Below are 25,236 nucleotides of genomic sequence, written 5' to 3'. Positions count from 1 at the left end.
CATCAAGCATGCATGCCTCGTAATTCCACAGCCAATTGCAGTACTTAATTCTGAGCACAAGTTATTGGTGTAAGTAGCGTAGTACGTATAACGACCTTGCATCGAGTCCAGTATAATTGTGATCTCTATTCTGCATTGATCCATGAGGTTGCTCTCGCTGTGAATCCCCGAGGCAGAGTTTGAACATTTCGATTTGGATCTGAGCAGGCTACAACATACTGGGACCCCATAGCATCGGGCTCTGTAGTATTGGACGAACTAAAAAATCACAGCAGAGTCATAAGTCATCTTCCTCCTCAGCAAGGAGCGCATCTATGTTGGCAGCATCCTGGGCCGCGATTGCCCCGAGTGCTGCCCAGTCCCTTGGAGCACCCTTCTGCAACGGGGCTTCCTCCCGATCCACCCCAGCAGCAGCTGACCCATTCAGCTGCGGCGGCCGTTCGCCAGCCTTATGCTCTGGCCTGCGTCCGCTGCTCTTGCCGCATGCTGGAGCGGCAACTGCCGCAGGCTGACCCCTAGAGGGGACATCCTTTGATGTCCTGGCCAAATTAGCAGCAGTGGTCAGCATGCCTGCTCTCGCACGCTTCTTCGGCGGCAGCATCGTCTCCTGTGGAGGCTTGGCTGCCGGCTCTGCTGTTTTGGCTGCGGACGCAGCCGTTGCAGAGCTGACGGCCTTTCTCCGCTCGGTCGCCGCGATGGCCTTCTCCCTTTGGTGAGCAGCCAGCTCAATGTCAACTGCCCCCACAAGGGGTTGCGTCTTCTGTGCTTCCACAGCTGCTGACAAAACGCTTGCCGCGCTGGGTCCTTTGGAGGCGAGTTTGCTGCGCTCGCGCTTTCCGGGAGCCTTGGGGCCGGCTGCTTTGCTTGGACCCCTGGACAGGGCCTCTCGCTTTCCCTTGTCACCCTTCTTGTGACCTGGCGTGCGCTTGCTGCCATTCATCTGCTTCCCCTTTGCGGCGCCCTGCTTATCCCCTGCCCCCGTGTCCGCTCCAGCTGCCAGCCTGCCGCCCTGGTCTGCTAAGGGCTGCGCTGCAGCGCTGCTGGCCGGAGTGTCTCTATCTCTGCTCTGCTGCGCTGGCCAGTTGGGTAGGACAGAAGCGCGCTGCTCTGGTGGGATGCCGGTGCTGGCAGCTGCTGGAAAGTCTCCATCATCGGACACGTCGCTCTCAAATCCCCCAGTATCTCCCGGAGAGGCAACAGTGACACCCGCACTCCCAAGGTCAGGAATGACTGGCTCGCCCAGCATGTCATACTCCAAGCCTTCCAGGTCATCATCTCCATGCGCTGAGGGCCCCTCCACATTGTCCGTCCATCGCAATGTGGAAGCCGATCTGCCATCTCCTGTCACCGCCGCAGCCGCTGTTGGCCCTTGCTGCTCGCTCTCAGCCCCAGTCAGAGATACCTCAGGCCTCAAGCCAGCAGCCTTGCTCTCCTTGCTGCGAGCTGTTTCCCTCTCGGTTGCTGGGGCTGCTTCAGCACTGGCTCCCGATCTGCCATCTCCTGCAGGCCGCCAAGGCTTTGATTGCCGCCTTCTAGAGTCAAGGTTTGCCTCCGCGGCCCTAGAAACTCGCTGCTTCCTGCCCGTTTGGGCCGCCCGCTCTGCCCCAGGCGCCCCCTCCACTGCAGGCTGCCCCGCCGCTGCAAGCTGCCCACCCGCCTCCTCTGCTGCGCTGACCGCTGCCCCGAGCGCGCCATTCGCCAAACCCGGCCCGGGAGCTGCCGACGGGCCGGCTTCATCGGCGGCAGTTGTGTCGCGCGTCCCGGAGAGTCCCCGGCTGGGAGGGCTGTCTCCGGGGGCGAGCGCGCCCAGCAAGTCAAATGGCTCAGCGGCAGCGACATCCATCCAGGAGGGAGCCTCTGTTCTGGGGCGTTTCCGTTGTGGGGGGCTGTCGGCCGGGGCGGGAGCGGGGACCCCAAGCATGACAGATGCCTCACCCGCAGCGACATCACCAGTGACATCCCTCGAGGAGGGAACCAGCGTTCTGGGGCGTTCTCGTTGCGGGTGGCTATCCGCTGGCGCATGCGTGGGACCGTCTGCCGGCGCTTGCGCGGGAGCGGGTCCTCCGGGCATGTCGGACGCGGCGGCTAGCGCTGCGGCGCCGCGCTTGGCCCAGAGCTCCTGCTTGCGGCGCATGGCTGCGCGCTCCCGCGCCTCCTTTCTCAGCACCTCCTTCGCCCTCGGCCCCAGAAATGACAGGTCCAGTTTCCCCCCGTCCGGCCCCTGCGCCGCCATCAAACAAGAGTAAATTAAACAAAAAACATGTAGACGCCCTGATGAAGCCTGAGGAATGATTGAGGAGACTGTGCCGCCATCAGCATCTGAAAGGCTGCTTGGGGTCATGAAATTTAATAGCAGGAAATAAAACTGCATCCTGGAGTGCGGCTGCCCTCCATGTTTACCATGTTCCCATCGCAACATTTGGCATCTTCATCAAGCATCACATCTCACCATGAAAACTCAGACGGGTGACTGGCTTGGAGCTTTTGAGCCCATTAGCAAATTTTGACTGCAGATGAAATGGGCAGCGAGAAGGAGATCTGAGCATCTGAGCATCTCACCTCAAGCTGTGCCAGGGGTATGCCTGCTTCCGCCAGTTCAAGCAGCCCGTCATCCTGTGGCAGACTTGCAGATGCTTCTCCTGCGTCGTCTGAGTCGCCGGCCTGCCCTGTGTTGCCTTTGTCTTTCCTAGATCGTCTGCCTGTACCAATGAAATAGATCTCCTCAGGGTCGCCTTCTACATTGATGCCTGCTTGAGTTCTCACCATCGCAGTGAATGGAAAGCATGTAAATTTGGCGCAAATATGGACATGAAAAAGTGCACGCTTGATTCAGCCACAGAGCTATCGGCATCATTGTAGAAAAATACTCTCTTCAGGCCATTTGCTTTACACTAAGAGGTAAAGGAATAGAAACACATGGCAGATCAACAGTATCAGGAGCAAGTGCCTCACCCCGCCTAGTGCTGCCTGTGCCGCTATCAAGGATGTCCTGGACGTTGAGAGCGACATCACTGAGCATACTGCTCAGGCGCTGGCCCATATCGAGGTCCGCAATGCTCTGCACAGAAGCGCCCTTCAGATCCATATTCAAATGGTCATGACCATACTCGTGCTTGTGCAAGCTGCCAACCTTGCTGTTGCCTCCTTCCAGACTCTGAAGGAAAATGCAGCTTCACAGACTACACAGGACAAGGGTATTTTTCTCTCTGTCTGAGCAACCCTGCGCACAGTAGCGCATATCCCCGTTGCGCCCCATCAAAGTGGGACCCCCACTGCTGTCTGCATTTGCAGCGACATGCAGAACACGTGCATCTGCTTGCATGTTCTGCACAGTCTTCAATGGGCTGTGGATGGAAATCTAGAAGCTAACTGTTGAGCACTGATGCATCATCTGCTTTGCAGGTCTACCCTTACCCTTCAAGTAGGATATGCGGAAACCTCCTCAGCAGCACAGGCAAAATAGGAGCAAAAGTGACCTCTCAGCAGCACAGCTAGAATAGGAGCGGCAGAGAGGGGTGCACCGGGGGCAGGTCATCGGGGTCGGCGGCGGCGAAGACTCTGGCCTGCGCGCTGCGGTAGCTGTCGCAGAGCAGCTGCAGGTGCTTCAGCTCGCGCAGATCCCTGTGCGTCTGCTGCAGGTGATCCAGCGTCAGCGGCAGCATTGCATTGCGCGCACGCATGTCCACCTGAGCCATCCTGCTAGGGAGACAAACACTCTGTCATTGCACATGGCCTAGCAAGCTTACGTGTGAACCTGCGCTAGCGTGCGGTGAGCCCACTGTCATCTGCTGATGCAGTGACATGTCCAATTGAGCCATCCTGCCAATACACAAGCAATAAGCTCAGGGCACAAGCTACCTGCACGTGCAAATTGACAGGTGTTGCGAACGTCAGAAACACCTGCTGCTAGGCGCAGATGCGAAGCTATGCTTCTTTTGTATCATATACAGTTGGACGCCTTTACATGTATCGGCCGCTTCCTGCGCCTGAGGGTGCGAAAGCACATATCATCATGTACACGGTTTATCGGGCGCTGCAGTACCTAGAATCAGGCACACATTAAGCCATGTATCCGACAATCTGAGCTTTTGACACCCTTGAGAGAGCAATACCATGCAACTACTGTTGCAAAGCACGTGGAGAAGCAAGAGGCAGAAAGGGTGAGATCTCACTTGGGCTGCTGGAAAGGCAGGGGAGGAGAGCAGGCAGGTGGCCGGAGCACAGCCCCGCACACGAGCGCATGGCTCTCCACCAGCCTATTCACGACGGCGGCCACGTCAGGAACGCCCCTGCGCCGCGTTTCGCGCATGATGTCCAGCAGTATGCGCAGGCTGCTGAGCGGCAGGTACGGCCGGACCTTCTGTGCGCACGGCTGCGTCTCGTGCAGGGTGTATATTGCGTACAGAGCTCCCACCTGTATAGTGATACAGAGGAAAAAACTGCTGGAAATTGCAAGAAATAGGGACACTGTATGGTCTACAATGCTGGCCAGTAATGTGGATGGCCTCATGCAATGTAGCATATGCAAGAGGTGTATGATGTGAAGACATGCATGTTGATGAGTGGGGTGCTACCTGCAAAGCCAGCGATGGGGAGGATGGATCAGTGTCTGCCTCCACAGCCTGCAGTGCTGCACTCTGTTGGCCGGCATCTGTCATGTGCTCCGTGCCTGCAACACCGGGGCATGCGTTAATCTTGATGATTCAGGATGATAGCCCTTCCAGCCTGCAGCCCCTACAGAGTTTGTGTGTTGTAAAGAGCAGCATTTTTGCTCTTTTGTAAGAAAATGGGTGTCCTACCATGCATCTCAGGTGCATGGTCCACATCGGGCACGTCCAGGTCGTGCAATGTGCTAACCAAGCGGTGTATGTGCTCCTGATCACCTGCAAAGGAAGCAGTCATAAAGCCATAAGAAGCCATGAGCCTAAGACTCACATGACGTCTAAAAACACATTGTCCGATACCCAAGCCGTGCTACAAGGTCTGATCTCAGGGAGAGCTGCGACGCAAAGTTGGCCATGATCAAAACAAAGTGCCAGATGCGCCTTGTACCATTCTGAGAGGCATCAGCATGGCTGGGGCCCGGCTGCTCTGCATCGCCCTCCTCCAGCAGCAGGGCCCTCAGAGCAGCGCTGTCAATCCGCGGCACGCCAGCTGGCTGCTGCTGCCCCTCCGGTGCACGCTCCTGCTGACTGGGACCCCCAGAGTTTCCCTTGGGGCCAGCTCCTGCGCTCCTGGCCACAGCTGCCGCCAGCAGATCCCTGCCGGATGCAGGCCTCTTTGGTGGCCGCCCCTGCCGCGATGCAGCAGCAGCCTGCACGCTGTGCTGCGCTGTGCCCGCTGTGCTGCCTGCCTGAGGTTCTACTGGTGTAACAGCTGCTGGTGCGGGCGCTGATGGCTGCTGCATCTGATCAGGTGGGTTCTCTGCTGCATCAGTTGCAGGGGGATCATTTTGTCCTGCAGGGGGTTCGGCTCGGGGCAGAGGTGCCTGCAGATGATCGCATGCGACTGCAAAGAGCGACTGCATGAATCCTGGAAAGGTGGAATGCTCCAAGCAGCCCTGCGCAAAGAAGGTGCCCCTTCCTGACCAATTGTCCCACTTGACAGTTGTGGAGGGAGAAGCAGCTGCAGAGCATGTCGAGAGGGGATCCGCAAGGACCAGTGGTGGGGCAAGCACGGTGCTACTGTGGAATGGCCTGCTTACCTCATAGATGAGAGAGAAATGCAAGTCCTGCCAAGCCTGCCGGAACGTAGCGTAGGACAGGGGACTGCCTGAGTCAACCTTGTGCAAGAAAAGCCTCAACAACGCATGCACATCTTGCTCTTGAGGCGCCAGGCTTGGCATGCCTGAAGTCCCTGGCATCCCTGCTTCACCTCAGGTGTTTTGGATTGCCATCAGGCAATCAGAACTGCAAGAACACCGGCAACAAGCAATCAAACCAAAATCTTCCAACATCCTGACACTATGAGAGGGAAGGAAAGTCAGCCAAGATCGTGCAAGTCCCCTGATCAATCCCTGCTCAGGAACGCAAAAGAAATGGCCGGGAAAGTTCACAGAAATTCTTACGCTTGCAACTATCGCAGATTCTACCTCGTACCTGGCTACATCTGGCTGAGCAAATAGCAATCTGCTGACTCATAGCCGATGGCCTGCATCCTCATGCTGCAGGGCTTACAGCCGCCCAGGTACAAATGGCAATATCAGGCATTGCATTGCATCCAACAAAGCTACTAATTGCCGACGATGACATCGAGATGAAAATTTCCTCGCTTGAGAAAGCCTGGTCCCATACACGAAGATGTGTTCCTTTTCTGTGCATGCTCGGCCAGGGGCCTACTTCCACGTCATCATCCCCAAATGTCCGTGACGATCGCTGCAAGATCGGTGCATACTTAACTGGAAAGTCTTTGGGATTCACATTGACAAAGCTGCGTGAAAGTAACGTTGTCTTTCTGTGTAAAGAAAGATTGATTTGTCAGTGAGTTGATCTGTTTACTACATTCCCGTACCTTGGATACTTGGAAGGCAGCCGAGATCGCGCCAGAAGAGACTTTTCGAACAACTTTAACATTGTCATAACCGATAGAAACACTATTTTCTGTGATGAGCGCGTTGTCAGAGCGAAACGCATTTCTTAAAGGTGGGAAATTAGGACTTCACTATGTCGACATATAGGACTATCTGAGGGCTTATTTATGATCCATATTCTGGCTCTTTTATCTCGTGTACTCACGTTCCTTTGCTTACCATCAGGACAACTACCTCCTAGCTTCAGTAAGCCACAGCACGATAGCCAGGTCCCTAGGCGCTGCAAGCCCTTCAAAGCCATGGCTCAGGTAAAATTTGACATACTTTGAGACAACCTTGAAAGGAATTTCATTAGGAGGGGCTCCTGTGAGGAGCCTTCAGACAGTCAACTTCCCCTGCTTGATATATAGAGCGCGTGATCTCTTCTGCTGCAGGATCGTGGAGCTTCGGTCAGGGCAGATGCAGCCACCCTGGAAGCCCCTACCACTTCCAGCGCACCTAGCACGTACCCCACTGAAGCAGCAAGGCGCACTGCTTTCAGAGAAGATTTCACTCCAGAGCTGGTGAGTTTCCTGCTCGAGAACGTCCCAGCTGAGGTTGCTCAGCAGGAATCTTTAGTATTTGAATCAGCACTGAATTCAAGGTTGTCATTACAATCCATACATGAGAAGCCCAAGTCCTGCCAGGTCGCATTGGACGCGGAGGAAGGGAGGAATGAACTCACATTCAGTGAAGAGCTTTGTAGGACAGTGGGACAGTGGCACTTGGCTTCAAGTTCAAGAGATTTTCTATTGCTGCTCTGCAGACAGAGCCAGTGGAGGCCAACATTCAAGGGAGTGTACCCGGATGGCTGCATGGCTCTTTTGTCAGAAACGGCCCAGGCACATTCAGCGGCATGAAGCACCTGTTCGACGGATATGCCATGCTGGCCAAGTTTGAGTTTGAAAACGGCAGCGTGAAGGTGTCACACAAGTGAGTCCTTGGACCCTTCACATTCACATATTGAAGCTTTGGCATGCAGAAACTTGATTCTAGTGTAGGTTCTAGAGTAGATGCATGACAACTTGAAGCTTCATGGAGAGCTCTATGCAAACAATATCTACTGCAGTGTATGATTGGCAGGATGTCTGCTGCAGGTATGTGCAGACAGAAGCATACAAAGCTTTCCGGCAGACAGGAAAGATGCAGTTCCCAGAGTTCGGCACAACAGTCTCTCCACTCAAGTCTATGTGGCTCGCCTTGTTGGGTTTGACTGGCATTGGTCAAGGCATGCCTCTTTATATGACTCTCTCAGCTTTTCCAAGCAGTAAACTTCTACGAAGAAAAGTTCTGCTTGAAACTTTCACAGATATTGCAACCATCATTATTTGATCGCTGTGGCGATGGCTCATGACTTGTGATTGATGGACTCATCGCCCCTCTGGACATCCTGTACAGGCTTCACGGACAACTCCAGTGTGAATGTTGTCCCCACCCCGGATGGCAAGCAGCTCATATCCCTGACTGAGAGCGTGGCGGGGACCTTTCGCCTGGATATGGATCTCAACACCCTGGGCCAACTCAAATTTGAGGACGGAGTCAAGGGGCTGCTGACAACCGCTCACCCAACCCTCTTGCCAGATGGGAGCATGATCAACCTCACAAGCGGGGTACGCAGACATTTCTGTGCTTCTGCTATTGGGCATGATTTGAGCCCCATCTCTTTGTTGATTTCTGTTGTATGGCACTGATTTGGCGTGTTGGTTGCAGTTTGGCACCCACTACACAGTCTTCAGACAGAACAGGGCCACCAATGTCCGGGAGGAGATTGCTCAGGTAAGCAATACGCTCTGGACCATATGCAGATGGACTTTCATCAAAGCTCAGGGTGCATTCGCGAGTAAAATTGGCAGCAGCAGGAAAAGTCATTGCTTTGCATGCAGGTCCCACTGTGCAGTCCCCCAACGCCGAGCTGGATTCATGACTTTCCAGTGACAGAGAATTATGCAATCGTGCCAGAGACGCCCATCTTCTTCAATCTGAAGGTGCGTGCCAGACCATGTCTTGCCTGTTGTGTGATGCGTTCGAGGTCCAGTCACTCAAAAATTGCAGTCACTTGGAAGTCACTCTGTCAGATATCATCTAAGATATCTTGGACCTCTCTGCGGCAAGGTTTACTGAAGACAAATGTCAGCTTGTCTGCAGACGCACCTTGCCTCTGGCAAGAGAAACGTGTAATAAATGCAATTACCCCACGTTGAAGATGTCTGGATACCGTGCTGCAGGCGGCTCTCTTTGGGGGCGCAGACTATGTGATGTTTGACTGGAAGCCAGAGCAGCGCACCATCCTGCACCTAGTCAACCTGAAGACAGGCGCAGTCACGCAATTTGATGCGCCTCCCTACTTCACATTCCACTACATCAACTCCTTCGAGACTGCTGACGGCGCCAGCCTCTGCTTCGATTTCTCCAGATTTGAGGACCCGGACTTCATGAACAGGCTCATGCTTGACAACCTCCGGGGCAACAAGCGCCCAATTGCTGCCTCGCCTGTTGTGTGAGTCACCTCTTACTACTGTTTCTATCAAGCATGGCAGAAGAGGTAGCATTCTCATTATTATTATCATCATTATTCATTATTATTACATTTTAGAGACCTGTTATGAGCCACCTGAGGGTATTCTGAGGCGGAGGATATTCTTGACATGAAGCAAGCTTGTGTGATGCTTGAAACAGGAGGATAACGGTCCCTCTGGATGGCAGCTCAAGCAGTGCAAAGCTGGAGCCCCTCATGAAGGATGACTCGTACAATTTCTGCGAGCTGCCTCGCGTGAACCCCCACTACAAGGTGCAAATACCGCAATGCCCATCCTGACAGCGACATGCAAATTTACTCTTCACATGTCCAAATTACGCTGACATACAGGATGCATAGGCACAGCTTTTCTCCCTGTCATGTCAGAGGGTGCTTCCTTCAGATCAGGACAGCTAATGCCAGGTCGCATGCTTGATCTGAGAGGCTGAATCCTCGGTTGTGGCTGCAGGGCAAGGAGTACCGGTATGCATACGCGGTGTCAGCCAAGCTGCCTGCATCGTTCGGCAATTCGCTGGCCAAGTTTGATGTGGAGGAGGGAAGTGTGAAGCAGTGGCACGAGGCTGGCTGCATCCCTGTCGAGCCGCTTATGGTCCCGCGTCCTGGAGCACAGGTACTGCCTCCACCATAAATAGTGGAAGAAAACTAGAGACATTGAAGTAGAGCGGGCGCTCATCATCACTCCCAGCCCATCATCTGCTTCAGCCGTCCTGCATCATTTGCTAGATTTTCAATATCACTGTGGTTTCTGCAGTGCTTTTTTCCACAGCCGATTCATCAGACTTGCAAGTGTTGCCCCTGGTGCAAGGGGAGATGCTGCCTTGGCCAGGAAGCTTTTGACTTGTGAGGGATGGTGCTTGTGAGGTGGGATGTGCTGATCCAATTCGATTGATGCAGGATGAGGATGATGGAGTGGTGCTGTCAGTGGTGACTGGGGCGGATGGCAAGTCTTTCCTTCTTGTCCTGGATGCCAGCAGCTTCCAGGAATTGGCCAGGGCACATCTGCCCCATGGGATCCCTTATGGCTTCCATGGCACCTTTGTGCATGCTGATTGACCGTGTGAGCTTGTATTATAGATATCCATCAATGTTTGTGGCACGTTGAGTTGATATCATAAGCAAGATTCCGTCAAGGGAATGAATGGGATACTTTCTGTGAAGACTTTCGTTCGACTGCCATGTGATTCATTGTAAGGCAATTAATTTATTGCGAGCAAAAGTAGCATACAAGCAAAACACGACCGATACAAGGAATACTGATGAGTACTGATCAGTTGTTGCAATGCAAGCAAAACGCAAACTTCCTAGTGCGATCAGATGGCATTCAGTTCTCGCAATCGGCTGATCTCAGCATCACTCAAGTCAAGCTCGTCTCTCAGAATCTGGTCAGTGTGCTCCCCGAGCTCAGGTCCTGCCCACTTTGTAGATCCTGGCGTCCCGCTCAAGACAGGCAGCATGGCAGGCAGTGTCAGGCTCGGCCCATCTCCCGAAGGAGGCTTGGCCTCGTGGAACATCCCCCTCGCCTTGTACTGCTCCTCCTTCATGATGTCTGCAGTGCTCAGTATGGGGCCTGGCACAGCAATTCCTTACTTATTCACACGTAAGATCATGCATGCATGCATCACCTTGCACAAGGCAGCAGACAATGAGAATGCTTGCCCAATCCATTATACTTCAGGCGCAAGATTTCAGGTGCAAGCGGTCTCACCAGAGGGGACTCTGGCTTCTGCCATGACTTCCAGCACCTGTTCAAGGCTTCGCTCCTCCACCCATTTCCCAATCACCTGCACAATACAGTGACCTCTGCATCTCGTGCAAATTAGCACAGGAACCTGCAAACTTAGGTGATAGCCTGGATGTAGGTGAGAAAGGGCACCCCTGACACCCACCTCATAGATTTCATCCTCCCGCTTACACCGCTCAGTATTATTGCAATAAAGAGGATTCTGCGAGCCCATCTCTGGCCGCCCAATTGCTGCCATCAGCCGCGTGTATACCGAGTCCCCATTGCCGCCAATTATTACATATCTGCCATCCTTTGTCTTCAAAGTGGCAGATGGGACCACTCCTGCAAAATTCCTCAATCGCTCAGCCAAGCAGTTCTGTAGCAATATTACTGCAAAGCCAAGCTTGGTCCTAACATGCAGCAGCTTGAGCTCTTTACTGCCTGCCTGAGGCACCTAAGGCAAACTTTGGCTGCGTCAAAGTTCCTTCAATGAAAAAATTAGGCTCACAACAGTTGTCTTCACACCCCCTCTGCAGACTTGTAAGTAGCATTGCGCCGTGGCCTCTCTGGAGCTCCTTAGCTTCTCTAAAAATGCAGCTGCTTGTGTCAGATGAGCAGTCTTCAAGAGGGAAATCAATGCTTGATGCCTGGAGGAGCTTTGGAGCTATGGCCAGCTCACCTGAGATGGTGGATCCGGAGGGAGGCCGGTCATAGCCATGCATGGCAAATTCCGGCACGCAGCCCTCCAGCATGTTGAACACCGACTCACTGATGGCTGCATCCACCACCTGACACACAAAAGATACATAGCTGATACACAGACCTTTTGACTGAAGCACGGCCTCAGCTGAAGACAGTGCACCCATGGGAAAGGGAGCAGTAGCTCAAGCCATGTTCTCTGTGTGTTGAAAGGAAGCCAATGACGGGCGCACTAGGCGCCACAAACAAGGTGTGTACCATGTATCCTTGACATGATCAATTGGTACAAGAGACCAAAGCGCGCGCACACCTGGCCGGGGACTGTGTTGTTGTGCCGCTGCCTGTGCAGAAGCGCCATGACAGCCCCAAAGGCCGCGTGGAGTCCAGTCAGCGTATCCCCCAGCGACACATTCGTGCGCACCGGCGGCCGGTCCGCATACCCGTTGAGGTGCCGTATTCCCCCGTAAGCCTCGCAGACGCTCGCGTAGCCCGGCAGGCTCGCCTTGGGCCCCGTCTGCCCGTAGCCGGAGATCCTCGTGTAGATCAGCTCTGGCTTCAGATCCTGCCGCCGCGCCACAACTCACATTACCTTTACTATCATTATTATAATTATTGTAAGAATTAGGAGTCATAGAGAAGCATATACGTACATCATATATTGATATGATTTTTGATACACGCTTCTCCTGCCAGAGGTAAGGTGCGTCTCCAGGCAAGCTGCATGTAAGGGCAGCCAGATATCAAATTTTTTTGCGGCTTGCCAGGTCCAAGCAAGAATTAATTAACTTTGGGCACGGTGCTCAGCAAATGTACCGCCCATGCCAATGAATTTTTATGTTTACCGTTGGGTGGAGCACCCTTACTATAAGCTTCAGCTTACAGGCATGCCAGGAGATCGGCTGCACAGGCTTTTATCCCAGGGGTGCTGAAGGGGGACTGTAAAGGGGTGATTAGGGGTACCTTGGGGCCGAGGCCCCACTTCTCCATGACGCCCGGCCGAAAGTTTTCCACGAGCACGTCTGATTTGTTCGCCAGGTTGCGCAGCACTTCGCGCCCCTCTTCCTTGTGCAGGTCAAGGGTGATGCACCGCCTGTTGCGCCCCTGTCGCAGGGTGTTCCCTTCAGCCCTCACATTCTGTCTGGGATACTTCTGTGCAAAGAAGGCATTTCAAGGTCCTGCCATGGATGTGATGAAGAAAGGGGTGGGCAGAGAGGACAGCAAACAGGTGTCATGAGGAAACAGATGAGCAGAGAGGACCGCAAACAGGTGCGCACGTAGGTGCGCCACCAGAGGGATGTGCCTGTTGCGTCAGACATGCGGAGGGAGCGGAGTGCGTCGCCCCTACCAGGTGGTTCCACCTGGTGGCACAGGGAATCCACCCTTGTCAGGCCAGGTCAAGCGATCCACAAAGCAAGGCACCAACAAAATTATATTATTCAGCAAATATCTGTTGCAGAGGGGGAGGTTTCTCGTGCCTTAATCACATCCGCCCCAAAGTAGCCAAGGATGGCTCCACAGAAGTTCCCAGCAACGACTTGTCCGACATCCAGCACCTGAGGGGTAATTGATCATGTCGGAAAGTGAGGGTATATCTCGCATGCTGTAAAACAATCCATCTCCCAGAATGTCCACACTTGTACAGCGCTCTCTTTTTTGGCAGCCTCACCCTGATGCCGTGCAGGGGTCCTTCAGGGGTCTGTGCCGTGTTCGCCGCATCTTCGTGCTTCAGTCGCACAGTGATGCCAAGTGGATTTATCCTCTGACAGACGGGAGATCTTTGTTGCCGAAACAAGTGCTTGCAGCCCGTGATCATTCCTCTTGCAGATGTCGATCTGCGCAATATTTAGCTTGATCCTAGATTTTTCCCGTTCAACAACGACAATTAAGGTTCATTGTCTTCGAAATGGGGACGACTGAAGAAAAAGCTTGATGATCGTCGATTTAAAGCTGGCGCAAATGGATTTGCATGGATGGATTTTTTCGAGGCGGCGATATTGTTGCCCGAGGATACGCTCATAATTTGGGACGTTGTTGGAAGCTGCAATATGGGCTTCCTGTGCATCCTTCATTCTTTCAGAGGTGAACCCCCCTGCAGCACCGTTTGATAAAATATATGAAGCACTCGGAAACTCGCACGATATTTTGGCAGACAACCTGCAGACATGCATACAGCGCTCAACTTGCGACATCTTGCCAGGTGTACCGGCTTGGTACAGTCTGAGAGTACCCTGCTGACAGCGCTCCTACCGTGCCTGGGAGACAACCTATTGTCGCGCAGTTTTCTCTCGTCACATCCAGTGGTGCGTCTATTACGCAGCCCAGGCGCTTCTTGCGACATGGTGTACGATGATCGTAAATAGAATATATGGGGGCAGGCTGTTCCCGTCCTCGTCTTGTCGAGACCTGGGCTCTGAATACAGGATTTTTATTGTGACGTTAATACATTGCGGGGTGTTCTACCGCTTGTGTCGCGCTCCGTCACCCCGGAAGACCGGGGTTGTGTCAGAGCTTCACGGAGCTGAGGGCGTTGCAGTGTCTGCAGCGTTGCAATTGCCGAGGGTACCTGGTGCAACTAATGTACAGCAAACGTTGAAGGGGGACACGTTTGTGAGTAGGATGAGACATCGGACACTTATTCAGTCCAAAGTAAGTTTTCTGGGATTTGTCCTGATATTGTCCTGCCTTCCAGGGCCAGAGCAGCAATGGCAAGACACCAGAGGCTAGAGTTGCTTTCAAGTCACCCTCCGGAGTCTCTCGAACTTCGAAATCAGCGGATCTGGCCAAAGACCTTGGAGTTGAGGTAGTGATTTTCATCTGATCTCACCTCCTGTTTCTGTCTGACCAGCAATTGATGGCTGTCTAGAAGCAATTGCCAGCTTAGGGGTCAATTGAAACAATGAATGCTGCTTCATCAGGTGAAAGAGATTGACACCGATGTCAAGGGCCAGAAGGTGCTCAACTTCAAGGGAATAGGGCATGGCCCAGCCAATCAAAACAAGGTAGACGAAATAAACAGTAATGTCATTCGGAACATTAGAAGCACATCTTTAAGAATCTGCTTCATCTAAGGTTTCAAATAATAGGGCGACGTACGCATAATGGGATAGAGCATGCATGCACTTCCTTGCACAGATTTCCGTCATTCCTGAGTCGATGCAGTTTTGTCCAGCCATATCTGAATGTGTCGGCTTGTTGCATGTCAGGCTGCTGTGGAAAGCAACACAAGGGATGTGTTCAAGGCAAGCCATGAGCGCCAAAATGAGATCTCAGAGGATGCTCACAAGATGGACGCGACTGCTCACTCTGCTCAGGTACACTCTGACCCGGTGCACTGCAGATTGACATGAGTGTGCCCGGAAATTTCCTTATTTTAGCTGCAGGAGAGTTAAATACCCTTGCTGAGATTGCTGGCATGGTTTGCAGAACAAGTACGCAGACAGTTCTCACTCTGCCGCTGCAGCAGCTGGCTTCCCTCTGAAGCCCCAAGCCCGCTGCGAACGCCTCTCTGAGGTGATTTCTATCTCTGGCTTGCATTACATAGAAAGCTTTGCACTTCTTCTGGCAGATTATGCAGTGTTCTGTGCGGAGATACTCCGCAACTGTGCAGGCGGACAGGTCAGTACATTTTTGTGTCTTGCGGGACGCCTAATTAGCCCTGTGTGGCTGAAATGATGTGATCTCTCTCCATTTCTGCCCCTTTGTGGCCACCAAAAAGGGGGGTTCCATCACATTATCTAATCCGTAGGCCAAGCCAGGTCTGTTTTTAGGCGTCCCTCTTATGCATGTCATGTGACAGAGTGTGTGCGCTCTCATCTGAGGCCTTCATGTCCAGAGCAAGATGTTTAATATCTCTAGTAGATGATGGGAACATATGGATTCTGAGTGGTGTGCCCCATGATGTGGATTCGCAGGACAGGTACAGGGACACTGGGGACATGATAGAGAAGGCAGCCAAGCAGCCTGCACATCCGTCCAGACCTGATGATGAGGAGCACTGCGTCTCCAGGTATCAGGCCATGAAGGCAACTGCAGCCTCCGCACTCAACAGGCAAGCCTTTGAGATGTTCTCAAATTCAAATAAATGAGGGTCCAATGTTGACCTTGCACTTGGCAGATCTCTGATATTTAGCTGACAAGCGGGAAGGGATTGCATCTTTGCCCTCTCCCTGACGCTGCTCCGTGGACACAATTGACAGGGTGCACTAGTGCCAAAATCCAAGCTGATTCAATGGAAGCGAACAGAAATACTGAGAGGGGGGATGCCTGACACTGCCCATATTATGTGCAGGGCGTCAGGGATATACACCTCCAATCAAGACTCTGCAAATGAGTACGGCCGCGCGGCAACCCAAAAAGTTGAGTCAGCCTACAGGAAGGGAATAGATGCGCTGGACCAGGGGCTGCAGGTAAATAACCAATTATGCTGTGCATCTCAACAGGGATGAGCTCAGACTTGATGCCACCGGATGGCAGTTGGAATGCAGCAAATGTATATTCTGATCACCTCATGACGGCTGATAGTCAATCCCTAGAACGTCAATCCAAGAAGCAGGTGAGGGTCGTATACTTTCAAAATTCCTGACTATTTATGGCAGCATGATGTATGGTGTGCAGGCAATGAAGGACATGGCCAGCACTGCAAAGGCGACTGATGAGTACACCGGGCCCAATTCCAAGGAGTTTCCACACACCGTGCCCGCGAACAACAGGCAAGTACATCCTTTCGGCAACATACTTTGTCCCATGACCAGAGTCACCTATGATACCTGTCCTGCTTGTCTATAAAAGGGGCAGACAGGCCTTCAAGATCTGTCACTTTTGCTGCCGAAGTTCTGAATACCAAACTGCATTGAGAGGTCCAGGCCTGGGAGATTGTGCCCTTTTTGTAATGTGGTGTTTCTGACATTCGAGCGTTTTGACTGCTTGCAGTGAGGGTGAGGAGAGGCCAATGCGGCCAGAATCATGCAGCAGCAATGATTCGGAGGGTGCGTGGTCGACCGGAGGGTCAACATTCAGGGTGCATCCCCGCGGCAGGGGTGCCACTGAGCAGACATCGAGCGGAGGTGGTAGCACACAGAGGGGAGCGCGATTTGACCAGCTATTAGCAGCAATGGACGCAGCATGCAGCGTTTGAGCCACAGAGGCTGTCCAGTGCTAGTGAGGATAATGATATATCGCATTCAGACATGCACATGTGTCAGTCCAATGTTCTGCATTCAGTCCGACAGGGAGATGGCAAGATATTTTTACAAGAACAGGAGACATTTACATCATTTTCGCATAGCAGATCAGACTGAGTCTTCTATATAGCATACATGAGCAGTTCCCATTTTCAAAGCCAAATGTCAGCGAAGGAATGCAATGCATGATCTTGATGCGCTAAAGGCAACGTATTTAGTGCTAGACTAGGTATTCTTAGGTATGTCTCACAAGATGCGCCCAACATCAATCAGCCAAGGGCCTGTCAATTGTATGAATGCCTGCTGCTAAGGCAGCAAGCCAGCAATTCGCATTATGCCTTAAATGCTTTTATTCTTGTGATGAACACTACCAACAGATTTGTACGAGTCCATGTCAAGAAATATCTAGCCCCTAATGGCTTTGCATCATGTCGGCGCATCCACATCTTCCAGCACTTGAAGGAGTGTCTGCGCCTCAATCGGTATGACGAGCAGATCCGAGCCATCTTGCCCGCGCCTGTCATGCATGCACAAGAAAAGCATCAGCACAAGCTCCCATGAAGCATCTGGATCCGCACAAACTGCATGCAAACCTGCAAAACAGCCCTACAATATGTGCAAAATGGTGCTCTTAGATACTTATCCCAGTGAAGGTCTCAAGAGATGACTGGTCACAAGGTCGGGGAGTTTTCAAGACACATAGAGGATATTTCAGTGATATGCTCTGGCCATATTTAAATGGGCTCCTCAGGCTCCAACTGAAAGAGCGCCGCCTTCACATTTCAAGAAAGAAGTTTGCAAGGGTTGGTCACCTGGTCTGCAGCAGGTCGTGGTCCTTGAACTCTGTGAGGTGTCCCCTGAGCGCTGCATCATTGGCCACCAGCAAGCGCTCCCTGCTCATCCGGAACAGCTGTGCAAATGTCATCCCTGCAGCACACGAGCGGTACAAATGAGATCAATCATACTCCATGATAAAAGAGCCCACTCCTCTTCTAAAATCCTGCACCATTCAAAAGTGGGACCTACCACAAACGTAGCAAATACCACATGAGTACTTTGCACAGCAGGATTCAATCATTCATGGCAGCAGCATGGCTATCAAAGCTCGGCGAGGACACTTGTCAAACAGCAGAATTTTGCCGACGGTGGACTGACCTTCCTCTTCGCCCTCATCTCTATCCTCCATCTGGTGCTCAGCCAGCAGACGAAAGATGGCCCGCGCCTGTGGCACCAGCGTTCGTAGCACTGTGGCTGCATTGGAGCTCCTCACAGTCTCCCTGCCACACAGCAAGTTTTTTGTCCATGCACTATCGCTGCCCCGGCTGGCGGGGGCCGTTATAGATACTGAGCACCGTGCCCACGGTTGATTGGTCTCGCTTGGATCTGAAGAGTCCACCGAGAAGTAGGATTGTGGCAGCCTTTGACTGCAGCTTGTCTGCAGACCATACCTTGCCTCTTGGCAGGACAAGCGTGTAGTAATAATAAAAATAACTGTCGCTGCTACAGCATGCCCCGTCCTAGGATTTAGCTGGGAAGCTCTCTCATGCCAGAGGTTCATGCAGTGATGTGATTGCTTCCGGCATAGAGAGTGCACCAGTGATTCTAATGCGGCGTGCCGAATAGTACGCTTGAGGATATGCTCCTGACGAGCTCAGGTGGCTGATCAACAGGTGAACATCTTGGCAGCAAACTGAATGCTGCTGAGGATCTCTAAAGCACTCTGTGAGCGTGCAAGGCTTTGAGACAATGCAAAGAACATCAAGCAGGCGCGCACCTGCGGCCGATCAGAAGAGAGGGCATCTCGCGAGCCTCCACTGTGTAGGGAGCATAGGTGGTCACGTCAAAGTGGAGCCAATTGAATTGTGCAGCGGTGCGCTTGTCCCACAGCAGGCAGCTGTTGACGTGGTCCACTGAGGCCACCAGCCGGATCGCAGGACACCTCGACAGCTCGCTCAGCATCTCCTGCGTCTCCCTCCCCCTCAGTCCTGCTCATCAGTCAACACGTGACGCTTCTAATTACTATTGTACAGGTATAAAGATTACTAGTACACGCTGTACCTGCCAAGAGACGAGATGCGTCTGAACATGCTGCAGGTACATGCTGCCTCTAGTCCCTGCTCCCTTATAGAACTGGCCAGATTCAGGCAAGACCAAGCCAGACGTGGGCGTGTTGCTCAGTCCTTATACTGTTGGGGATCAAGGGATTGTAGTCATGGCAACCTTGGACTGTCAAGATGTCAGGCGCCAAGCAAGCGCATGCTTGAAAACTCCAAATTCGCAGTGTTGCTGTGGAGGCAAATCTGACCTGGGCCATCGATGTTGTGCAGGACAATGTACAAAATCCCGCCGTCCGCTGGCGCACTGCGTATCTGCTCCAGGATCGCGTGATTATCGCCGCCCCTGCGCTCACAATCCGTCATGCTTTTTCACAGATAATGTGAACAGCACGGAATACTGATTGACAAACGTGCTGCATGACAAGCCAGCAGTGCCAGAGAGACCTTATTGCAATGCTTCTGCAAGCTTTGGTTATAGACGCCTCACCTGGGCTTCTCAAACTGGGCGGCCACTGTAGAGAGGATCTCCCTGAGTTTGAGTGTAGGCCTGAAGCCATTGAAGACCACCACACCACCATCCAGCAGCTCCTTTTGGGCAAACTTCTCCAGCAGAGCCCTCTTGCTGCCCAGCCCATAGAAGAGCAGACTGTAGCCCTCCCTATGTGCAGTGAAAGACACTTAGTTCATTATAGAGTGCCCCCCCCCTGCAGGTGCTTGCTGCTGCAGCTTATATAAACTGTTACTGTTAGTCCGGATGGATGTTGATGTGCAAGTGATGCGTACCTCAGAGGCAGGAGCCACTTCGGAAAGTCCCTGACATACTTTGCAAAGAGCGCCTGCTTGGCTTCCTTATTTTTCACTGGCAAATTTTGCAGCTGAGATCGCGCATCCTCATCATTGAGGTCAAGGCTGAGATCTGCAAGACTAGAACATCCCCTTTTTGCAGATGCCCTTGCTGGCCCCTTGCTGCTGAAGTACGATGTCATTGTATATAACACATCAACTCCACGCTTGCCTATTACCAATCACGCCAGGCTGACTGATGGCTGCTCTATAGAATTTGTAGAATAAACCACGCAACTTGTGCTCAATTCGTATGTTTAGAACCTCAATATGACAAGGAAAGGCTTCTAATCGATAAAAGATGAAGCTGGATGGGCACAGATTTGCTTTTGGAGGCTTGAAAGAGGCTGGAATTGCAATTAAAAAATGAGATAAGGCAATTGTGCAAAGTAACACACATTCTCTGGAGGCAAACCTTGCCTGTCAAGAAAGAAAGAAAGAAAGAGAGAACGCACTAGAGGGAACCCCTTAGGAGACCCTAACATGCAGGGTGAGTTTGAAGGCACGTCTTGGTGACTCAGCACCCACGTTATCATCACTAATGGATGTCTCTTTCAAGAGACTCGGCAATCCACAGAACATCTAGCTCGTTCCTTGTGCAGCGTGATATAGAACTGACAATTTACCGTCACTAAGAGTTGGTGCAGACAAGATCCCTCTGAAAAGAAGGTCCACGTTTACTTCAGGTGAATTTGCGGCTGGCCAACAAAATGCTCCTCAGGGGAAGGGTGTGGACGACACTTGCTAGTCTCAGATGCTTGCAACAACCTGGAAGCTGCTCCGCGGCTTCTTCTTATGCAGACGACCTCTCCAACACGGCTGGACAACAAGTTCATGGCAGTGCTGGTGGCGATCAGAAGAGGCACATAGCGCAGCCTGCGTATGCCAGTGATGAAGAGAGCAGTTCTGACACCGAGATCGAGCTAGGACCGCGACCAATGACGCCAGATACTCGGTGCGTGTTTTGCTCAGATCACATGCCCCTATTTTGTTGTCTGAATAACCAGCCTTTGTGCAACTCACTGAGTGTGGATACCGCAGGCGATGTGGTGTCCTTGCGGTGAAGGCAGGCATGACACAGGAATGGGATCAGTGGGGAGCAAGAGTTCCTCTAACTGTGCTCTGGGTCGATGACTGCCAGGCAAGCTTTGCGTTGGCAAATCCTCTCCTTCTCCTTAATGAATCTTATTGCCAGTTCTTGTATTGCAATATTCCTGATGGCTTGATAGTTTTAGATTTAATGCATTACTGCAGGTGGTGCAAATAAAGACACCCGCGCGGGAGGGCTACCTCGCTCTGCAGGTCGGATGCGGCTCAAAACGGCCCAAGCAAGTGAACCGCGGGTGCGATTACCACCCGTCATACAAGTCCATGCCAGTGCCACCCCTCTTTTGGCCCTGTGATTTGCTAGTTGGATGAAGGCTTGCATGGCCGCCTGGCAGTTCTCCATTGCTGAATCAGCAGGGTATATTTGTCAAGTGCTGCACTGATTGTTGGGCAATGTTGGCGCAGGCAGCTGGGGCACTTTGAGTGGGCAGGCGTCCCCATAAAGCGAAGGCTGACAGAGTTCAGGGTGACAGAGGATGCGCTCCTGCCAGTGGGCACCATGCTCACAGCCGCGCACTTCACTCCAGGCCAGTATGTGGACGTCCAGGGTGCGGCCTCCACCTTATGCTCTTGCTTTGATCCCAAAAAGCTACAGGAGCTTTGTCTCCTGTGTGCTCTGAGGATGACTTCACGTGGCATTGCTGCTGATGCTCCTCCTGAACGCCCAGCATTGGAGAATAGAGTGGGTGGTGACAGGGCAGTGATGGTGTTGTCGTTGTTGCGCTGGGCAATGTTGAAGCCAACTGCCATGCATGCAATGGTTCCGCAAGCTTCTGATGATTTGGTCTGTTCAATCTAGAGAAGCACCTGAGGAAATGGGCCTAAGAGTGTTATGGCCTGCCCAAATATTACATTGAGCTGCAAAAACAGAGGCTGGGGATCTCGAACAACAGCAAATCCAGGGATAGATGAAGATTGCAGGCTAGGATCCTTCAAGCATGTGCCCATGTGCGGGCCACTCTAGTTTACAGTGCCTCACGACAGATTGTGTGTGCAGGGACAACGCTCGGGAAGGGGTTTCAGGGGGTGATGAAGCGTTGGGGGTTCGCGGGGCAGCCGGCATCCCACGGCAACAGTCTGGCGCACCGGGCGGCCGGAGGCATCGGCGCATGCCAGGACCCGGGCAAGGTGTGGCCCGGCAAGAAGATGGCCGGCCGCATGGGCGGCGTCACCCGCACCCTCTCCTGCGCCTACGTCTTCAAGGTGCCCTTCCTTTTCTTTCACTCCCAAACTGGGGCGCTGTTTCCCCCTTCCCTCACGGTGCTGATTCACTATTGGTCGCGGGGAGAGAGCCCCTGAGGATGAAACGAATCTCAGCGCCCTGCCCCATTGCTGCAATGGGTTCTGTCTCGACTCTGCGATGAGGATCAGGCAGCCATGATGCCTAATGCCAACCCTATCTCACCTATTCGGTTCATTAACATGGCCTTGATGTTTGTGCTCGCACTTGGGTTACCTTTGCATGTGAGTAGTTTTTGTCATTTCTCTGCTCTGGCAGCCAGATAAAGCTGGGTGTGCGGCTCTTCTGGCATTGGACTGTAATGCAGCTGCTGTCATGCTGGGTATTGGGCAACAGATGGGAGCCCAATGTGGACCTGCAGCGTTTATGCAGTTGCAGACCATCATTTGGCTCTCGATTCTTCGTCTAGTGAGAAAAGAGCTGTGCCTGGAGGCTTGCATGGGCCGTTTGGAAGCATACAGGGACAAGTCAGGAATGAAAGCTCAGTCATGTTCTGCTGTGTTCCTTCAGGTGGATGCTGCCCGCAACCTGATCTATGTCAGGGGCCAGGTTCCGGGGCACAAGGGGAACTTTGTGAGGATCAGCGATGCAGCACTGAAGACCTTTGGCCAGCAGCCGCAGCGGCCAGTGCCCACCTTCCTTGATCCTCTGCCGCTGGAGCCTCTGTTAGCTCCCAAGTCTGAGAAGAGCCCATTTGACTACAAGGAGTGATCTTTCTAGAGAGGGGACAAGATCGTATATACGTAGCGATATTTTAATGGGTGCACCGGATCCAACGCATTGATGACTTGGCGGGTGAATTGTGGTGCTACATGTAAGAAAGCATACATTCTGGTCTAAAGGAAGGTTTGCGAAGCAGCCCCTCCTGGATTTGAAAGGTTGTGTTGATGACCTTGGAAGCCTTTGCCACAGGAACGCCTCATGATGTTCTGACCTAAGCATATGTCAGCCTTCAACTTGACATTCAATCCAAGGATTGTGGTGTGTTGACAAAAACAATAGTTGTGTATTCTTGGGAAACTCTTCAAAAAATTTGGATTGCTTGTGCTGCTTCGGGATTGCCACATATGCCCTCCAATATAATGGAATGCTGCCTACTTACAATTCCCATGGTGGCAAGCACGAGAACACTTTGATTGCCCTTGCTCTTCGGCAGCTACAAAGAAAATATACAAGACGCTGGAAGCGACTTTATCGTCGCAATCGGTCTCTTCTGATCGTTGGTCTGCTTGTTGCGATCGTGCTGACTCTTATCTTCGTGGTGGCGAGAGGCACCGTGCGGCTCAAGATATTCAACAATTCATAGGTAAAGGCATTCGTGGATTGTTGCTAGTAGGCTAATTCTAACTTTATCTGGTTCTGGCACTGTACCCCAGAAGCATGGGTGGTAAGCAGATCTAGCTGTGGCGTTCTTCTTCCAGCGTCCTATCAATGATCCATTGTATTGTCTAGTAATGAAATATGACACGTCTGCTTAAAGCGCAGGAGGCTGGGTGTCAACTTGGGCATGGCCCCAGCATTTCCAGTAAACACACAGGAGTTTACAACAGATATCGATGGCGTCAGCACTTTCTTCATTATGTCAGCCTATGCAGACCGCATCATGGTAGTTGCCACACAGCTGGGGACCTTTGGAACGGTGCTGAGTGCAAGGTGCTCTATCTGCACTGTCAAAACTATTCTTGCCACTGTCAGCCTGCTGTGAGATCTGCATCTGCACCTGCATCTGCAGTAGCTATAAGCAAGTGCCATTGCAAAGGCATCTCACAGCAAAGGATGTGTATCTTCAGAGGGGATGCTCTCTTGGAGGGCAAGCACACATTCACTGTAGACACACTACTGGGCAAAAGGGATGAGCCTGCATTGGCTGTCTGCGCTCGCCACATGGCAGAGAGCATTGTGCAGGCCGGCTGCTCCAGGTGAGTCTGTATGCTGCTGTGCTTGCGACTTCCCGCTACAACATTTTTAACACTGTGTTTCAAGATCGCACCTATCGTGCTTTGGCATGACAGTTACCAGTGGGAAACTTTAAGTCATGGTGCCCTTCTGCCAGGTTGGTGTGCCATGAGGGGATTAGATAGCCCTTGAGGTGACATTGAAGTTTAAGATGACTTTCAAAGGTCACGGCTGAGATGCTGTGTGTTTTCACAGGCCGTTGCTGCTCTGTTTGGGACTGAAGCAGCATAGCCTGGACACCATGAGGGCCATAATCAAGGAGGTCGTGGCACACCCAGTGTGGTGAATGCATGCTGCCAGTATATCCAGCATGTACCAGAATGATCTATGAGGGACCCCTGAGCATCACCAGCAATTTTCGGGGCCTTGGCAAGCTTTTATGTATGCTTGCAATCTCTCAGACCTGCCGGCGTGAATTAAGTTCGGAGAGGGGTGCACCACAATGAGCGGGATGCAGCACACACGTAATCTGAGACACAAATGGATTTTGCACAACGGACCCAGGAAATCCTAAATTTGGCACGGCATGCGTGGATTTGATGAATATGCAGATGTTCAACCATCAATATTTACAACAGTGCCGCAGTCAGACACTCCAATATACAGTAAAGCCATCCCGTCATCACATCTGTTCTGTTTTTTTCAATCTCATGATCAACAGACTGAGCTTGTCAAACTCCATGCATTTTCTGCACCAAGAGGGCAGCACGCTTGAAACCCGAGCTGGACTTGCTTTGCCTGCAAAAACTGTCCATGCAACATTTGTATTCAATATTCACCAATCAAACTGCAGCCAGCCGGCCATCTCGCACTGTAGAGATGGTCGTGACTTGATCAAGTCACTGAGTGTGCCAGGGCATGCGCTGCCCTGTGAAGTGCATGGCGACCAGGAATGCTACACCCATGAACGCTGTCTGCAGCAACTGGCGCAGCAGTGCCTTCCCCACTGCCTGTTTGCATGCCACACAACCTTCAATCATCATTTCTGGTCACCAACATGGTCCGTGTGCTTGCCTGTCTCTTCACAGTCTTCACAGGGGCGACACGCTATCTATTATTACTATAATTACACGCTTTTCCTGCCAAGTGGCAAGGTGCGTACTGCAGACAAGCTGCACTAAAGGCGGCCACTATCCTACCCCTTGTTGGACTCGCCAGATCCAAGCAAGGCCCAATCAAAGGTGGGCACAGTGCCCGATATTTATACCGCCCCCTGCCAGCTGGGGCCATGCTATCTATACCTGCAAGTCAATGCAAGCACTTGCAGGTCTGCAGCGAGTGCAGCCCGCTTACCAGTCCAAGTAGTGTTTACTGATAACAACCCCAG

The 25,236-nt window shown here is 52.4% G+C and overlaps 7 protein-coding genes across 7 annotated transcripts; 4 read left to right on the top strand and 3 right to left on the bottom strand.

The window, feature by feature from the left end:
- Positions 1 to 277: 277 nt before the first annotated feature.
- On the bottom strand, positions 278 to 5,407 carry COCSUDRAFT_57873 (hypothetical protein; the record flags this gene model as incomplete). Its single annotated transcript, XM_005644633.1, has 7 exons — positions 278 to 2,221; positions 2,560 to 2,699; positions 2,953 to 3,058; positions 3,522 to 3,696; positions 4,173 to 4,414; positions 4,575 to 4,669; positions 5,053 to 5,407. The coding sequence occupies 7 exons, from the start codon at positions 5,405 to 5,407 to the stop codon at positions 278 to 280; spliced, it is 3,057 nt and encodes a 1,018-aa protein (XP_005644690.1).
- A 1,421-nt stretch (positions 5,408 to 6,828) lies between these two features.
- On the top strand, positions 6,829 to 10,307 carry COCSUDRAFT_67504 (carotenoid oxygenase; the record flags this gene model as incomplete). The annotated part of the gene is made up of 11 exons (XM_005644632.1): positions 6,829 to 6,837; positions 6,964 to 7,092; positions 7,335 to 7,501; positions 7,666 to 7,775; positions 7,967 to 8,178; positions 8,279 to 8,344; positions 8,452 to 8,553; positions 8,794 to 9,065; positions 9,245 to 9,356; positions 9,553 to 9,714; positions 9,999 to 10,307. 11 exons carry the CDS (start codon positions 6,829 to 6,831, stop codon positions 10,155 to 10,157), a joined length of 1,500 nt encoding a protein of 499 aa, XP_005644689.1. The 3' UTR covers positions 10,158 to 10,307.
- A 107-nt stretch (positions 10,308 to 10,414) lies between these two features.
- On the bottom strand, positions 10,415 to 12,842 carry COCSUDRAFT_44106 (L-carnitine dehydratase/bile acid-inducible protein F; the record flags this gene model as incomplete). Its single annotated transcript, XM_005644631.1, has 7 exons — positions 10,415 to 10,671; positions 10,810 to 10,885; positions 10,991 to 11,169; positions 11,507 to 11,615; positions 11,837 to 12,088; positions 12,487 to 12,627; positions 12,801 to 12,842. The coding sequence occupies 7 exons, from the start codon at positions 12,840 to 12,842 to the stop codon at positions 10,415 to 10,417; spliced, it is 1,056 nt and encodes a 351-aa protein (XP_005644688.1).
- A 1,300-nt stretch (positions 12,843 to 14,142) lies between these two features.
- Positions 14,143 to 16,631, top strand: COCSUDRAFT_44105 (hypothetical protein; the record flags this gene model as incomplete). Its single annotated transcript, XM_005644630.1, has 8 exons — positions 14,143 to 14,172; positions 14,442 to 14,525; positions 14,730 to 14,837; positions 14,950 to 15,036; positions 15,438 to 15,532; positions 15,815 to 15,932; positions 16,141 to 16,239; positions 16,485 to 16,631. 8 exons carry the CDS (start codon positions 14,143 to 14,145, stop codon positions 16,629 to 16,631), a joined length of 768 nt encoding a protein of 255 aa, XP_005644687.1.
- A 501-nt stretch (positions 16,632 to 17,132) lies between these two features.
- Positions 17,133 to 19,749, bottom strand: COCSUDRAFT_18844 (origin recognition complex subunit 2; the record flags this gene model as incomplete). The annotated part of the gene is made up of 7 exons (XM_005644629.1): positions 17,133 to 17,223; positions 17,519 to 17,616; positions 17,851 to 17,983; positions 18,481 to 18,691; positions 19,012 to 19,127; positions 19,266 to 19,421; positions 19,547 to 19,749. The coding sequence occupies 7 exons, from the start codon at positions 19,747 to 19,749 to the stop codon at positions 17,133 to 17,135; spliced, it is 1,008 nt and encodes a 335-aa protein (XP_005644686.1).
- An 896-nt stretch (positions 19,750 to 20,645) lies between these two features.
- Positions 20,646 to 22,664, top strand: COCSUDRAFT_18764 (translation protein; the record flags this gene model as incomplete). Its single annotated transcript, XM_005644628.1, has 5 exons — positions 20,646 to 20,758; positions 20,842 to 20,949; positions 21,119 to 21,261; positions 21,711 to 21,916; positions 22,464 to 22,664. Coding segments are annotated over 5 exons (771 nt in total), but the record flags the coding sequence as incomplete, so codon positions are not given.
- A 293-nt stretch (positions 22,665 to 22,957) lies between these two features.
- Positions 22,958 to 24,497, top strand: COCSUDRAFT_30781 (hypothetical protein). Its single transcript, XM_005644627.1, has 4 exons — positions 22,958 to 23,259; positions 23,439 to 23,606; positions 23,744 to 23,872; positions 24,105 to 24,497. Exons 2-4 carry the CDS (start codon positions 23,461 to 23,463, stop codon positions 24,193 to 24,195), a joined length of 366 nt encoding a protein of 121 aa, XP_005644684.1. The 5' UTR covers positions 22,958 to 23,259; positions 23,439 to 23,460; the 3' UTR covers positions 24,196 to 24,497.
- The last annotated feature ends 739 nt before the right edge of the window (positions 24,498 to 25,236 follow it).

This window comes from Coccomyxa subellipsoidea (assembly GCF_000258705.1).
Source record: "Coccomyxa subellipsoidea C-169, whole genome shotgun sequence".
Classification (NCBI taxonomy): Eukaryota; Viridiplantae; Chlorophyta; class Trebouxiophyceae; family Coccomyxaceae; genus Coccomyxa; species Coccomyxa subellipsoidea.
This window is presented reverse-complemented; position numbering and strand designations above follow the sequence as displayed.

Excerpts from the sequence above, each read along its gene's own strand:
- COCSUDRAFT_30781 (XM_005644627.1), top strand. The coding sequence starts at position 23,461 with ATGGCCCCAGCATTTCCAGTAAACACACAGGAGTTTACAACAGATATC. Across the intron at positions 23,607-23,743 it reads GGAACGGTGCTGAGTGCAAG|AGGGGATGCTCTCTTGGAGG; the intron begins GTGCTCTATCTG and ends GTGTATCTTCAG. Across the intron at positions 23,873-24,104 it reads GTGCAGGCCGGCTGCTCCAG|GCCGTTGCTGCTCTGTTTGG; the intron begins GTGAGTCTGTAT and ends GTGTTTTCACAG.